The sequence below is a fragment of the Castor canadensis genome, chromosome 5, assembly GCF_047511655.1.
Source record: "Castor canadensis chromosome 5, mCasCan1.hap1v2, whole genome shotgun sequence".
NCBI classification, from domain to species: domain Eukaryota; kingdom Metazoa; phylum Chordata; class Mammalia; order Rodentia; family Castoridae; genus Castor; species Castor canadensis.
In genome coordinates this window covers 1,652,706-1,666,625 of record NC_133390.1, presented here as the reverse complement: position 1 = coordinate 1,666,625, position 13,920 = coordinate 1,652,706, and the positions used below count along the sequence as shown (strand labels likewise).

At 58.0% G+C, this 13,920-nt stretch overlaps 2 protein-coding genes across 2 annotated transcripts in view; one reads left to right on the top strand and one right to left on the bottom strand.

Moving 5' to 3' along the window:
- The window catches only part of Tspear (thrombospondin type laminin G domain and EAR repeats), a 188,969-nt gene extending 175,623 nt beyond the window's left edge, over window positions 1–13,346 (bottom strand). Inside the window, exon 1 of the mRNA XM_020177219.2 lies at window positions 13,220–13,346. Coding sequence (XP_020032808.1) covers window positions 13,220–13,304 — 85 coding nt within the window. The 5' untranslated portion in view covers window positions 13,305–13,346. The remainder of the gene's footprint in view (window positions 1–13,219) is intronic.
- LOC109694974 (uncharacterized) lies at window positions 5,639–6,754 on the top strand. Its single transcript, XM_020177236.2, has one exon. The coding sequence runs from the start codon at window positions 5,706–5,708 to the stop codon at window positions 6,447–6,449; it is 744 nt and encodes a 247-aa protein (XP_020032825.2). The 5' UTR covers window positions 5,639–5,705; the 3' UTR covers window positions 6,450–6,754.
- Window positions 13,347–13,920: the final 574 nt, after the last annotated feature.

Sequence of the window (13,920 nt, the reverse complement as noted above, 5' to 3'; positions counted from 1 at the left end):
TAAAATAAAGATAAAATATGCTTATGAATCAACCGAGGAGTGAGAAATCAGAGCCTCCACGGGTGACCAGAGGGGGACATTTGGGAGCTACCGAAGCTACACATGTTTGGCTGCTGCCAGGTGTCCCCCGGCCCCCGCCCTGCTCAGCCCCTCGGCCATCTCGGCTCCAGCCCCCAGGAGTTTATGAGCATGTCATGGGACCCTGAGGCTCGTCAGGGAACTGCACAACACCAATAAGGAACTCTGGCAGGGACGACACCCACACCTTGCGAGATATATAAGCACCTCTCACCCTCGCACACTCACACACTCACCCACACACTCACCCTTCTCCAGCTCACTCCTGCCCCACCACCCGCCATGGCCATGTCCACCAGGTCCATCTGCTCTGACGCTTGCACTGATGCCTCCTGGCAGGTGGACGACTGCCCAGAGAGCTGCTGCGAGCCCTGCTGTGTCCCCAGCTGCTGCGCCCCGGCCCCCCGCCTTACCTTTGTCTGCACACCAGTGTCCAGCTCCTGCAGTCAGTCAGTCTGCACCAGCTACTGCACACCTTCATGCTGCCAGCAGTCTAGCTGCCAGCCAGCTTGCTGCACCTCATCCCCCTCCCAGCAGTCCTGCTGTGTGCCCGTCTGCTGCAAGCCTGTGTGCTGTGTGCCCGTCTGCTCTGGGGATTCCTCCTCATGCTGCCAGCAGTCTAGCTGTGAGCCCTCTTGCTGCTCCTCCTCCCCCTGCCAGCAGTACTTCTGTGTGCCCGTCTGCTGCAAGCCCTCCTCCAGCGTGTCCCTGCTCTGCCGCCCCGTGTGCAAGCCCGCCTGCTGCGTACCTGATTCCTCCTGCTGTGCCTCCTCCTGCCAGCCCAGCTGCTGTGGCCCAGCCTCCAGTGTGTCCCTGCTCTGCCGTCCTGCCTGCTCCCGCCCAGCCTGCGGTGGGTCCAGCTGCTGTTGAGCATGGTCCCCAGGCCCAGCAGGCCCAGGTCCCTCCCTTACTTCTCCCACTGTGGGCCTCTGAGCTGCCTCAGCATCAACCACTCCCCAGCCTCTCCTCTTCTTAGTACCTGAGGGGCTCCGGTCTAACCTCAGACAACCCTGCCTCATCCTCTGCCCACACCCATCTTGGGGTCCCAGTCATCAGCCTGGAAACCCCTCTCCAGAATCCAGGCCTCATGGGCTTAGCACCTTGGCTACTGTCCACCCTGTGGCTAGAAGCTTCCTTGGAACCCTAATAAATTCACTTCTGCATGACCCCAGCTGTGCAGCGTTCTTCCTCTGGTGATTTCTAGTTGAGTGGCTACCAGCCCTGACAGGAGGCTGGTGGCTGGTGCAGCTCCGGCCCTCCTGCAGCCCCCCTCAGGCCCTGCCCAGCATACACTACACTGAAGGGTTGTGGGTGGCAGCAGTGCATGAGGCCTGGCACCACCCTGGCAGTTCCTGGCACCCACATCCCTGGTGGGTGCATGCCCAGTTTTATTCCCACCTACAGCTCAGCTCTAACCCATGCTTTGAGGAATTGGAGCCCGGGATGAGCATCTGACTGGGGCCTCGCAAGGCAGTACCTGCCTCCTCACACCAGTAGGGCCACTTCTTCCCTGCCCTCTACCATCTGTCTAGAGGCCTCTGCTCAGGCCACAAATATCCCGAGTTTGTTCTAACATGGAAAATAAGTAACATGGACCTGCAACCCTCCCTACCATATCCTCTAGGCTCAGTGGCTGTCTTACCTACTCCCGCCCCATAGCTCTTGGTGGCCCTGGGTAACCCCACTCTGTCCTCCGACACACCATCCTTTCTCTACCCCTTGCTGTCCTCCCCCCCCTTGACCAGCTTGCCTCGTGCTAAGGTCATTCCCACTCTTGTCCCTGTCTGTCGGCCTGTCCCTGCCGTGTGGGGCCTGTGAGGCTTCTCTGCCCTGGTTCCAAGGTGTCTCCCCTGTTCCTTCTTGCTGACTGCTCTTGGAGTACTACATGGACTGACATTCATCCACACCTCACTGTGCTGTGGCACCTTGGTTCTCCTGTCTCTGGTCTCCTCTGCTGGCTTCACCCCTCACCCATCGCCTCCAGATGTGGTCTCAGGAGCCAAGCCTGGCACCCTGCCTTCCTTCCCTCCCCGGAGGGTTGGGCAGGGAGGAGGATCCTCTTCCCTCCTCACCTGTTCCCATACACTGCCATCAGGCATGGAGCTGTGCCTCCCCCTGCCAGAGGCCTGTCCTGACCCTCACCACCCTTGTTTCCCAGTCCAGGGGGCTCTGGTCAATTGCAGAAGGTAGGTAAGATAGTCACCTGGGCCTCGGTGCTCCCAGGGCCACCATGCAGCAGAAGCTCAACTCACAGGTCAGGCACATCTTGGGCTCTAAGGGCTCCAAGTGACAAGCAGAGATCCTTCTACAGATTTATTTTTGAAGAAAAAAAAGCATGTTTTTTGTCCAGTAGAAGACGCCAACCTTGAAGAAACACTCTAGAGGATGTGACAGCTTCAGGACAAATGCCACTTCCCACCCAGGGTCCCTCAACCACAGGGAGGGCAGAAGAGCCACCAACAGAGAGGGCAAGGGGGCTACTGGGCCTCAGCCGTGCCTGGCAGGGGACAGCACTGGCTGTTCTTGCTGCATCCTGGCCTGCACCCAGTCCTGGAGACCCCAAAGCACCAACCATGCAGAATCATGGTGCATGGGGCGGGCGTGAGACCTTCTGCATTATCAGAACGCCCTTGAGACCATGAGATCAGGGCTCTGCACCTGACTTTCGGGCTAAGGGAGTCCCAGGGGGACAGAAGCCCTGCCCAGGCAGCACACCGTTCTTGGGTCAGACCCACTGGGCCTGGGCAGCTGTGGAAGTCTCCAGCTAAACTCATCCTGGACTCTTCTGGGGCTTCAGTGGGATTTCAGCTTCCCTCCCGGAATAATGCTGTCACATGGCCAATGCAAACAACGCACTTGCCAAAATGGCCCTGTGAAATGGTGGGAAGGGCCTTCCCAGGGACGGCGAGGCCGAGGCTGCAGAGAGGGGTAGGAGAGACAGGAACCACAGAGCAGGCATGTGCTGGGGTTTGGGGACAAAGGACATGGCAGCCAGATTGCCCTCTCCCCGAAATCTTCTCACTGACTGACCCCTGGAACCTGAGAAAGCAACATGACAGGAATAAAGGATGCCACAGGCTGAATGGAGTGCTGGTTAAGACTGAGGTGTGTAGTCACCTGGATCGGCCTGGGCGCCACATGTCTGCACAGGTGTGTCCTTGAGGGAAGCAGAAGGAAGTCTCACAGGAAAAGGAAGAGGTGACATGATCAGAGGCAGAGGCTAAGCAATGCCAACACCAGCCTCGGGATGCCTGGCCAGATGGGAGAGGAGGCAGGGAGGCCCCAGAGCCCTTGTGGACACCGGCCTTCCCCAGACCTTGCCCTCAGCAAAGGGAACTGCTGAGACCTGCAGAGCAGTAGGGGAGTGGGGACCCCACTTTTTCACCCCAGCCCATTGCAGGGGGCCGCTGTACTGGTGGGCACTGTGTGATAAACGGGGTGCTTACAATTCCCAAGTAGTCAGACTTAAAACATCATGGAGATGACACCAAAAACAGTATTAATAAAGCAAGCCCCAGATCCCAAGGGATCAGCTCGGTCCAGCTTTGGACAGAAGAGCGTCCACAGCCTTCCCTGAGGAGTCTGGCTCCTCAGCCGGGCCTCCCCCTTGCAGCCCTGGCCTCTCAGTGGCTTTCCTGTCCCTCTCACCACAGCTGTACCCCTTCCCCTGATGGTGGGAGCTGCCCTGACTGCCCAGGTGGCCGTGACTGTGCAGGGTGGTCCTGACTGCCCAGGTGACTATGACTAGCAGCATTGCCATCTCTGCTCCCCCACTCAGGTCCAGGCAGCCTGGGCACATGTGGGGACCATGACAATTGTCAGAATACGATGGAGTCATTGTGCCAAACCCTAAGCAAAAACAACAACAAACAAATATAAATAAAGCCCAGGTCATTGCGTCAGACTTTTCGTTCCTGTGACAAAATACCTGAGAAAACAACTTCAGGGAGGAAGGGTTTGTTTGGCTTGGGGATTCAGAGAGTTCAGTCTGTGATTGGCTTGGATCCATTGCTGTGGGTGAGGTAGAGCATCTGGCAGGAAACAGGTGACAGGGCAAAGCGGCATACCTCATGGCAGCCAGGAAGCAGAGGGGGAACCAGCAAGTGGCCAGGATGCAGCCCTCAGAGTTCTGCCTCCTCCAAAAGCAAACACTTCCTCCAACCAGGCCACCTCCTACAGCCCACCCAGCTCTGAGCTCATCACTGATTCACCCATTGAGGAAATCAGCACCCTCTCGATAGCAACACCAGCTGGGGACAAGCCTTCAGCACACCAGCCTGTGGAGACAGGCTCCAAATGACAACCGTCACAAAGGAGAGACCCTCACACACACACGAAATATGTCTCTGAGAACAAGACACTGCCAGGACCTCAGCCTCACGCACAGACCACTGCCACCTGACGCAGAAAACTCCTCTCAGAGGCCGTCTGCCCAGCGCCTGCCCCCCAACCTCAGACAGGCGCTGCCCTTGTTACTGCTCCTCGTAGCTGGGGAGGTTTAAAACAACTCCCACAGCCCTCCCTGTTTTGCCTTTAAAACCCGTGCCTCCCTGAAAGCACGTTTGCCCTGACATGCATCCCACAAGGGGAGTGAATGCGTTCTCACCACTGGAGCATCGCACGTCCACTGACCGCCCTGTCCTCCAGGAAGAGGCACCCCCACCCCTGCCCAGAGAGTGGGCGCCATGACTTTCACTTCCAATAGAACATTTCGAGATTGTCTGGCAGGAACCCATGTGTCCCACCAGGTGTCTCAGCAGCCCCTGGACAGAGTTCCTGGGCTCCAGCCCCAGGCAACACACAGTGGTCATGAGGAGTGTGGACACAAGAAAGTGAAGAAGGGGCTCCAACAGCCTCCTCAGCAAATTCAAGGGCGGCCACACACAGCTGCCTGAGCCTCCACTGGCCACTGTGCAGCCACCGCAAAGCCAGAGTGGAAGCACTGAGAGCAGGCCCTGTTAGAAGGGACTCACCCCAAATGAGATGGGTAACCCCTCAGCAGGACACGGCCTAACCCTGTCCCTGCCACAAACACAACCTCACTGCCAGAGCAAGAGTAATAGTTGGTAGAAGGAACGGCAGCTGGGCAGCTAGCTGCTAGACCACCAGGCCACACACTTCCATCCTGGCCTCAGCAGAGGTAGAGGCAGCGATAGCCAGCCATAGTCACTAGTGGAACAGGCTCTGGAGTCACCACCTTCCCTTTATCTTCGGGCACTTGGTGGCAAATGTAAAGCTAAGGTGACATGCCCAGAGGTGGCACCCACACAGCACACCACTCCAAAAGCAGACTCCAACTACCCCATCACCAGGCCCTAAGACAAGTCAAGGGCCACCCAGCTACCTCTGCTGTCCTGTACCTGCCCCTCCCCTCCACCATCAGCAGCTCTGGCCAGGGAGGCCAGGCTGGTCCAGCACACAGCCCGGATGTTTATGAGCTGTGTGGCATCTCAGGGAAGACGCAGGACCGACCCAAACACCAATAAGGAAAGAGGCGCTTCCAGGAGCTTCTGACGCCAGCACGCAATGCAGAGGGGTATAAAAGCTGGCGCCCCACCACACACACACACACACACACTCACACTCACACACTCACTCACACACCCTCCTCCAGCCCAATCCCCACCATGAACATGTCCACCATGTCCGTCTGTTCTGACGCTTACACTGACGCCTCCTGGCAGGTGGACGACTGTCCAGAGAGCTGCTGCGAGCCCTGCTGTGCCCCCAGCTGCTGCCAGCCCAGCTGTGATGAGTCCTGCTGTCAGTCCAGCTGCTGTGCCCCCAGCTGCTGTGTCCCAGTCTCCTGCCTGACTTTTGTCTGCTCCCCAGTGAGCTGTGTGTCCAACCCCTGCAGTCAGTCAGTCTGCACCAGCTGCTGCATACCCTCATGCTGCCAGCAGTCTAGCTGTGAGCCCTCTTGCTGCTCCTCCTCCCCCTGCCAGCAGTACTTCTGTGTGCCCATCTGCTGCAAGCCCTCCTCCAGCGTGTCCCTGCTCTGCCGCCCTGTGTGCAAGCCCGCCTGCTGTGTACCTGATTCCTCCTGCTGTGCCTCCTCCTGCCAGCCCAGCTGCTGTGGCCCAGCAGCCTCCAGTGTGTCCCTGCTCTGCCGCCCCGTGTGCAAGCCTGCCTGCTGTGTACCTGATTCCTCCTGCTGTGCCTCCTCCTGCCAGCCCAGCTGCTGTGGCCCAGCAGCCTCCAGTGTGTCCCTGCTCTGCCGCCCTGTGTGCAAGCCCGCCTGCTGTGTACCTGATTCCTCCTGCTGTGCCTCCTCCTGCCAGCCCAGCTGCTGTGGCCCAGCAGCCTCCTGCGTGTCCCTGCTCTGCCGTCCCATCTGCTCCCGCCCAGCCTGCTTTGGGTCCACCTGCTGATAGGCACGGTCCCCAGGGCCAGCAGGTTCAGGTTTCACTTACTTCACAGTTACCTTTAGGATTAACCTCAGCATAAGGTCAGGTGCCTGGCTCAGCATGACGGGTCAACGATGTCACACTCAATTGCCATGTCAGGCCCAGAAGAACAAACATGCTCTCCCTGTCATGCGGGTGCACAGGTTGCTCCTGAAGTGTGGCCACGGTTCCTCACAACCCTACTGTCCTCCCTGTCCCTCCCGTCAGTGGGAAGTGTCCTTCCCTGCAATTAATAAACGTGACTTCTGGCCTCTGAGTGTCCTTTCTCCTTGCCTCTAATGAGCATCGGTCTTTTCTCCAGCTAACACGGCCCTGGCTCCAGCAACATCCAGGACAAGCTAGGCCTTCAGGGCATTTCTGAGTTCCAAGGACTCGCAGATTCCATGTCCTGAGCTCCTGGGCTAATGCATCCCCCAGCCCCTGGGTGGCTGGCCTTGACTTCCACATGGTGACATCTCTGGAGCCACATCTGACCAGTGGCTACCGCTGGAGTGGTCTTCAGCAAGAGGACTCTGCCACTCCACGTCTCGCTGTCCCCGGTCAGTCTGAGGGCCTCCACGAAACAGGGGGGCTGGCAGGGTTTTCTGGAGCACAGTAGCATCGCATCTCTGCTGTCAAATGGCCTCCAGACAGGTCCTTCCACCATGCCTCCCGCTCCATCCCAGTGTTTATTCAAATAGCCCAAGCTTCCTGTCTGTGCCTGTGACAGCCATCAACAGCACACTTTCCATAGTCCAGACCCAGCCTGGGCTGGCAAAGGTCAGGGAGAAAGAGACCAAAGGTTGAGGCCTCAGGATCCCACATTCTGGTATGAGGCCCACCCTTTGCCCTTGGACCAGTCTGGATTGGGCTCCCACATTTCCAGAGCTCCAAATGTCCTGTGCCCAGCCTCTGCTCCTGGCCAGACCACTTCTTAGCCTGCCGTTCCCGTGTCTACACCCACACACACACAGTGCCCTCCTAGCTCCTGACCCTACGCTGCCCATGGATCACCAAGCTGTAAATCCAAGAGGCTAAGAAACCCAGACAAAGCCTCCCTAAGACTCTCAGAACAGTTTTAAAAGATACCTGAGCCTCAGGTGGTCTGACCTGCCAGAACTTCTCCCAACACTCCAGGCTGGGCCAGCCTTTCCCTCTACTGCTCTTAAAAAAAAAAAAAAAAGGGTGTCCAGAGACCCCACAAATACAAACTCTGCTCCTCCACACAAACCAGGGCCCTCGTTCTGGAGCTGTGGGGCATGAAGTGGGTGGCCCTGTCCAGCCTCCTATACCACTCTCCTAGGGAGACCTAGTCAAAGAGGACATGAGAGAAGTCAGTTCCCCCTCCTGCTAGGAGCCAGAAAACTCCTGGGACTCTGCTCACCTGTCACCAGGAACTCTCCTCCTCTGTGATTTTAGCACCTCCCTCTGGCCACAGTCAGCAGCCCCCCTCGACCAGTGACCTGGGGCCGATGACCCTCTGACCAACTTTCTGTCTTCAAAACAGAGAACATGACGCCAGATCCAAAGGAAAACAACTGTGTGAAAACAGTCGCCAAAATACTTCTAAAAACAAATGATGCAGTGAAACACGGGCTTACTAACAGGAGGTGGGGGTCTCATGCGGACAGCACAGCCCGAGCATCTGTGACAGGGAGGAGAAGTTGCTGGATGGCAGTCAATGGTGCTATGCACTGTGTGCTGCTGTCTCCATAGCAGTCCCTGGGGTGATTTTAAGACATGAGGACACACCAATCCCCACCCACGTTCATGGATCCTGAGTTTCTGCCACAGGCCCTAGATGGAGCCCAGCTGTTCAGGAAAGCACAAGCTATCCCGCCACAGAGCCCACAGTGCAGACCCTGTGTGGACGCCCTGTCCTGTTCTTCAGGACATCAGCTGTGGCCTGTCCCCACCACTGAGGAAGCTTCCCTGGCTTGTCCCCAGACAGAGTGAGGTGTCAGGGAGATCGGGGACAAACACAGGGACCAGGAGCTCTCCCACCGGAACTGGCAGATGGGTGTGGAGCTGTGCCCTGCAGCCCACATGGACACCTCTGAAGCATGCCTTAGCAAAAGAGGAAATGAGATGGGTCCCACAGCCTGGGCAGCTGTGCCGGGGTTTCTCACCTGCCACACTAGTTTACATGTGTGGGTGTGTTGACACACAGACTCCTGACCCCAGCAGTGCACACACACTCCACGCGGTCCCCTGGTGCGGCCCTCAGACTGGACCCATTTCACAGGGCAGGGGCTTGTAGTCAGGGCCACCCCCTCCCACCCATGACCCAGTGGGCCTGGTGCAAGCAAGGGGCCTGCTGACCACACATCAACCTACTTGGCATTTCTTTTTCTCTTCCACGTCCAGTTGCTGAAGCCCCCTGACAATGCTGATGGGATTTGCTGGACCCCTCTGAGGTCCTGCCCCACCAAAGCCTGGCCTGGGGTGGGACTATAAGGAGCAATGACAGATAGGTCCACCCTGCCTCTAGGAGGTCAAGGACCACACTAGCTTCTGGGCAGGGAACCCCCAAGGGGTCAAGCCAGGGGTCTCATCCCATTCCAGATGGCGTGGAGTACAGAGCTCAGAGGCCCACCACTGATGACATCTCTAGTCGCTCCCCAAGACTTGGCAGGGTGGGAAGAGAAAGGGTGTAAGGGTGTCTCCACCCTGCCCCCACCCCCACCCCAATGAGAAGCTGAGCCATGAGCAGTGGGGGATGGGGGGTAAGATGGGGTCTGCAGAGCAGAAGGAGCACCTGGGGCTCTTCTGGGCTGGGGATGAAGATGAGAAGTGAGCTGGTTCTGCTCAGGGCTGGGCCTCTGATCCTCATTTGCTTAAGAACAAGAATTGATTAAATGATAAAAGTGGTAGACATAAAAAATCCTAAAGCCTACCCTAATTTCCAAGGGGTCTCAGTCCTCCAAAACTGTCCTTCTGGGCTTTCAGCCTGGCTCACCACCCCATCTGGGAGCACTGGAGGGGCACCACACCCCATCTGGTCTGCCCAGGACCCTCACTGCACACACAGAGGGGTCCCACACAGGCAGTTTGGGGGGAGCTGAGGGGTTCAGACGCTTGGGTTTCACATCCTGCCTCTTTCACCTCAAAATAGTGTTTCCGCTTAGGGTTGTCCAGCCACAGGCAGGTGACAGCTGGCTGGAAAGGAGTCACAGGTGACTGGAGTGTGACCTATGGGGCTTGAACCTGACAGGGTGCTTGGTCAAGAGGGGACATCCTCTTGAGGACCCCTCCAGGGACTAGGAGTCCTCAGGGCCCTCACCCGCCCTCCTGTAGAGCAGTCGAAAGAACAAAGGGTTGCTGGGAACTTGCGGGGTGGACTGCAAGTTCCCCGCCCCCACAGAGGCAAAGGAGGCTCGGCCACCTGCCTCGCCCCTCCAGGTGGTGACCCCACACCCATTCCAGCAAGTTTCCAAAATGTACCCATTCTGTCCCTCCCCAGTCTTTCCTTCAGCACCTAGATGCAGAGCACCCACCTGCCCCAGACTGGAGGGCAGACCAAGGGTGGACCTCACCTTCCCACTCCTGCATCGCTGCCCACTTGGGAACCCCCACCCACCAAAAGCCTTTGCCCTGAGGTATCCCTGCCTGGATACCCACACCCAGTGGGGAGCATCAGGAAGTCTCATGGCACCCCCGTCTTGGTAGAAGTGCCCTACGGAAAGGCCAGCACCTGCCTGGAGTGGACACTGAACAAGTGAAGAGAGAGGGGAGTGAATGAAGGAATGCCATCACGGTCAGGTGCCTCGCCTCGCCCTCGCCACGTCCATGTGAGGCCCCCCTCTGGCTGTTCCCGAGGTGACAGTCACTGCAGCAGAGAGAGAACAGTGGACACTCACCCCACATCCTGCAGCCCCCAGGTGATCCACCATGGTCACGCCTCTTCCCTGCTCAATTTTACTCTCCTCTTCCCCAGGTCATAGCCCCACGGTGACTGCCCAGACGGCTCCCGTGCTGTCCTACGGGGCAGGGTGCTAATCTACACCGAATGTAGGATGTTCACATCAGCCCGGTCAGGGACGGGTGGCAGGGACTCTTCATCTGCCCCTCGAGGACTGGCTGAGCCCCACATCGTTCACTTTAGCCTTCTGACCGGAGGCAGCTGGACCCAGCTCAGTGGGCCAGCCAGGGGCTGTTGGCCACAGCAGACCTGGGTTGGCTCATTGGGGACTGTAAGCTGCCAGTTACCTGGGGGCTTATAAGGAGACCAACAGCTCATAAGAGGCATTCACCCATCTCAGGGGAGCCCACCACACAGCACCACGTTCCTGACATACCCCCTGCCCACTCCTGCCTCGACTTGCAGTCCTGAGGCTGGTCCAACCTCCTCAGGCTGGCTTCAGCTGAACCTCTTCCTTCCCCTGGCTGACTGCTGTCACCTGCCAGGGCCACCTCTTTCAGAAATGAGATGACCTGTGGACACACACCTGGATCCCACCCCTCAGTGGAGCCAGGAGTGCCAGACACTGCTCAGACCCTCCTCAGTCTCCCCGTCAGCAAACTAAGGGTGGCCTGGATCGGTGGGCCTTCCGGGCATGCATAAGCATCAGCCTTTCAATATGTGCAAGCCTGAATGATCTTGACCATAGCGCTCCAGGGTCCCTGGCTGCCATTCCTTCCCAGGCCCCATGCCCAACGCTGAGCAGAAGAGGCCCACTCCATGTCCAGCAAAGCCTGAGCCCCCAGGGCTCCTGACTGCCCCCCACACCTCTGTCCCACCCAAGGCTCAGGTGGAACCCAAATGGTCCTCAACTCATGGGCCTCGGGCCTCCTCACAGCTCCCAGACTTGCGGTTACAGTGTCCTATGGTACGAGAATAAAGAGGCCTCTTCCCCGTACTGCCCTCAGAGATGGGGACACCTGGAAGTCCCAGTCTCCAGGAAGTGGTCTGACAAGAACAAAGGAAGAAGGGAATGAGTGCTGAAAGGCACATCAGCCACTCTCCCCAGGTCCTCCAGGGAGAAGGCTGTGGGCTCTGAGGTGGGACACACACCCAGAGCTTCGCCACTGCCTTGGGACCTGCACGTCAGCCACCAGCTTCAGCTCCTCCATGCATGATCTGGGCGGGGTCACCAAGCGGGGCCAGGGCTCGGGAACCTGGGACCATGGCATGGAGGCCCTGCACCTTCACACACTGTGGGCACAGGGGCCTTGAAGACTGCTTTGTGGGCCCCACACATGTGGCCCTAGCTTGGGGCTTTTCAAACTGATTGAAACCAAAGAGATTTTCAAAAACTACTTGAAGCCCTTGCTGGCCATGACACAACCTCTTGGGAGTGTTCCAAATTCGGATCCATATTATTTACCTGACTTTTATCTTTCTTCCCTACTTCACGGCGTTCATAACTGGGTCATCTTTTAACTATTCAAAATGTACCTTCAGGGAAGAGGGGGCGGGCTTTATAAATAACCTGTATTATTATTATGCAGGTTGACTCTGCTCCCCTCACTGAAGGGAACATGAAAATACATGTTTGTGACTCATCCCCCACTGGGGAGGATGGCACTGCGCTCATGAGTACCGGCCGGGTCCTTCTGAGGCTCAGCGTGGACGCCATGTGGTGGCCCCTGCACGGGGGAGGGGAAAGGCTTGCATTCAGCCTTGAATCCCTGGAAGCCAGGGGATTTTGCGTGGTAACAATCGACTTGGCAGAAACTCCCCATCCAAAGCAGTCACTGCAGGCAGGTGCGGCCACTTGGGATGGGGAGCAGGGGGCTCCTGCCCTTCCCCCTTACCCACAGGTGGTAACTGTGCCAAGCAAGGCCCCAGGGTCTGCTCACCCCCAGCCCACAACCAGCAGTTATGTGAAGTCACAGTTACGTTTGTTCCTGGGTGGTTGGGGCCATTTATGGACACTGTCACCTCCATGCCTGTAAGTCTGTGCTCCAAACATGGATCACGGGGAACCAAGTGCTCCAGAGTAGAGAGCTGCAGCCTGGCACAAGAGGAGATATAGACTGTCTCAAGCACCTAAGGATGAGCTATTTGCAAATAAAATCACAGCCCCAGGGTGACCTGAGACAGTGCCTCGCCTCCCTGGGGTCTCTTGGGGAAGTCCTAACACTTCACGGAAGTGACTAACTCAGTCATGGGGTCCTTGCTGCATAAATTTTGCATTGATAAATAGATCTCGGTAGGAAGCCTAGAGAGGTCTGCAGATGTCCTGGTTATTAGCAAGTCAAAATGCCCTTTCTAAAAGGCCTGCTGGGCCACCTGGGTGAGCAGCATCTCTACCCTCCACCTCGGGAGGCTAAGCCTAAGAGGAGCTCTGGGCTCGGGCGTGGGTGTGTTTGGGGCTGTGCCTGCATGGCACGTTTCTCCTTTGGGTGGGGACAGAGCCAGGCCCTGGCGGCCCTTCTTCACTTTGCTCACTGCAGGTTGGGGTGTCTCTCCATCCCGGGGACCTGCCGGGGCTGCTACTGCTTCATTTCTAAAGCAGGTGTACAGCCTTTCCCCAGGAGGCCAAGCAGGTAGGCACATGTGAGAGGCCTCAGATGGCTGCCGGTTAACTCTTTGAAGCTCATCCCACCCTCTGGCAGTTAAAGAGCGGCATTTCTGTCCGATTGCCCGCCCTGCTCCCTTTAATCCTCCCAACGGCTCCTGCTCCCCAGGGTGCCAGTGTCCTGGGACATCCAGCGACCAGTCTCAGCCTCAGGAAGTGGTACTTCCCACTCCACACTCCTCCAGCTCCACGCGAGCCACCCCACCCCATGTCCCCGTGTTCCCGCCTTACCTGTGCAGGGCTCCCAATGCTGGGTGCCATGACCAGGGCTCGCCAGGGGCAAGAGGGCCACACACAGTGTCAGCAGGGCAGACATGAGAGGCTCGGGTCCCAAACTCCATCCAGGGGCTCCTCTCGGCCTGCAGGGAGGCAGCTGCTTCTCAGACACCCGAGCCAGCCCTTCTAGGGGTGGCCTGGGCCCCCAGGGGTCACTGCAATGGCCACATGCCAGTGCTGCGGGGGGGACAGAGGTGGCCCTGGCAGCAGCCTCCGGAGAGCTCCCAGTTTGCTCGGCAGCAGGAGGCAGGTGCCCTGGCAGGTCGGGCCGCAGGCAGGCTTATCTCTCCGTTTCTCCCCGATGGGCTTGGGTCCCGCGTGCAGGTGACAAGGGATAGCAATCACTGCAGGTCTGGGATTAGTCATTGGCAAAGCACATCCTCCCAGAGGAAAGACAGAAATAGACGGCTCAGCGGGCAGCTGAGAACAAACCAGAAAAACTTAGAAAACCAGTTTTCCTCGGGTGCAGACTCCCCGATGTTGCCTTGTGGGACTAAGAGAGCCCAGCTGACCTTGGCTGGCTGGACAGGAGGGAGCCTGAACCTGTGTGCTCTGTGGAGTCTCCCACCTCAGTGGCAGGTCTTCGTCCTCTCTTGGGGGATCCCCAACACAGATTCCACACTAGGGGGTCCCTGGAGACCGCAGCAGCTCTGCAG